The sequence below is a fragment of the Myotis brandtii genome, unplaced genomic scaffold, assembly GCF_000412655.1.
Source record: "Myotis brandtii unplaced genomic scaffold, ASM41265v1 scaffold139, whole genome shotgun sequence".
Classification (NCBI taxonomy): Eukaryota; Metazoa; Chordata; class Mammalia; order Chiroptera; family Vespertilionidae; genus Myotis; species Myotis brandtii.
In genome coordinates, this window is record NW_005354965.1 from 1,517,303 (window position 1) to 1,518,053 (window position 751).

Sequence of the window (751 nt, forward strand, 5' to 3'; positions counted from 1 at the left end):
GGCTTTGGGGGCAGCAGTGCGCCTGCGGGGCCGGCTGACGCTGTGGTGACAGATGACCACAGCTGGTGGCATGGCCTGGCCTGAGACAACAGGAACGGATACCTCCCAGGGCTGGACACGAGAAGTCCACAGTCAGGTGCAGGCAGGGCCTGTCCTCCGCAGGCTCCGGGGAGAAGGCGTGCCAGGCCCCCCGCCCTGGCTGCTGGCGTCCTGGCTCGTCCCTGCCTCGTCCCTGCCTCCGACGTCCAGGGCGCCCTGTCTGTCTGTCGTGTCTTCTTGTGCGGACACAGGGGCGTTGGACTGGGGCCTGCACTGATTGAGTGTGAGCTCATCTGAACTGCAGGCCGTCTGCAAGGTCACACTCCTAGTTCCAAACAAGGTCACCCCCCGTGCCAGGGTTGGGACTTGAACATATTTTCGGGGTTGGGGTGGGTGGGACGGACACATGTCAACACACCGCACCTGAGAGTGAGGCCACGGCCCAGCAGCTTCGAGCCCCGGGGTCCTCACTGCGGAGCTGGCCCCCCCAGGCTTGACCTAAATCGTCCCGATGGTGTGTTTTCCAGGGTGCTCCGACCTCCACCTCCTGGATATGCTGACCCCCACGGAGAGGAAGCGGCAGGGATACATCCACGAGCTCATCGTCACGGAGGAGAATTACGTGAACGACCTGCAGCTGGTCACCGAGGTAACCGCCGTGTGGGTGCGGCGGGGGGGTGCCCTGGCAGAGGGGAGCCAGGGGGCCTGCAGC

The 751-nt window shown here is 65.1% G+C and overlaps 1 protein-coding gene across 1 annotated transcript in view; it reads left to right on the plus strand.

Annotated features, from left to right (window-relative positions):
- The window catches only part of ITSN1 (intersectin 1 (SH3 domain protein)), a 105,973-nt gene that overhangs the window by 86,892 nt on the left and 18,330 nt on the right, over positions 1-751 (plus strand). The window contains exon 30 of the mRNA XM_014535200.1: positions 567-688. Within this exon, the coding sequence (XP_014390686.1) occupies positions 567-688 (122 nt within the window). The remainder of the gene's footprint in view (positions 1-566; positions 689-751) is intronic.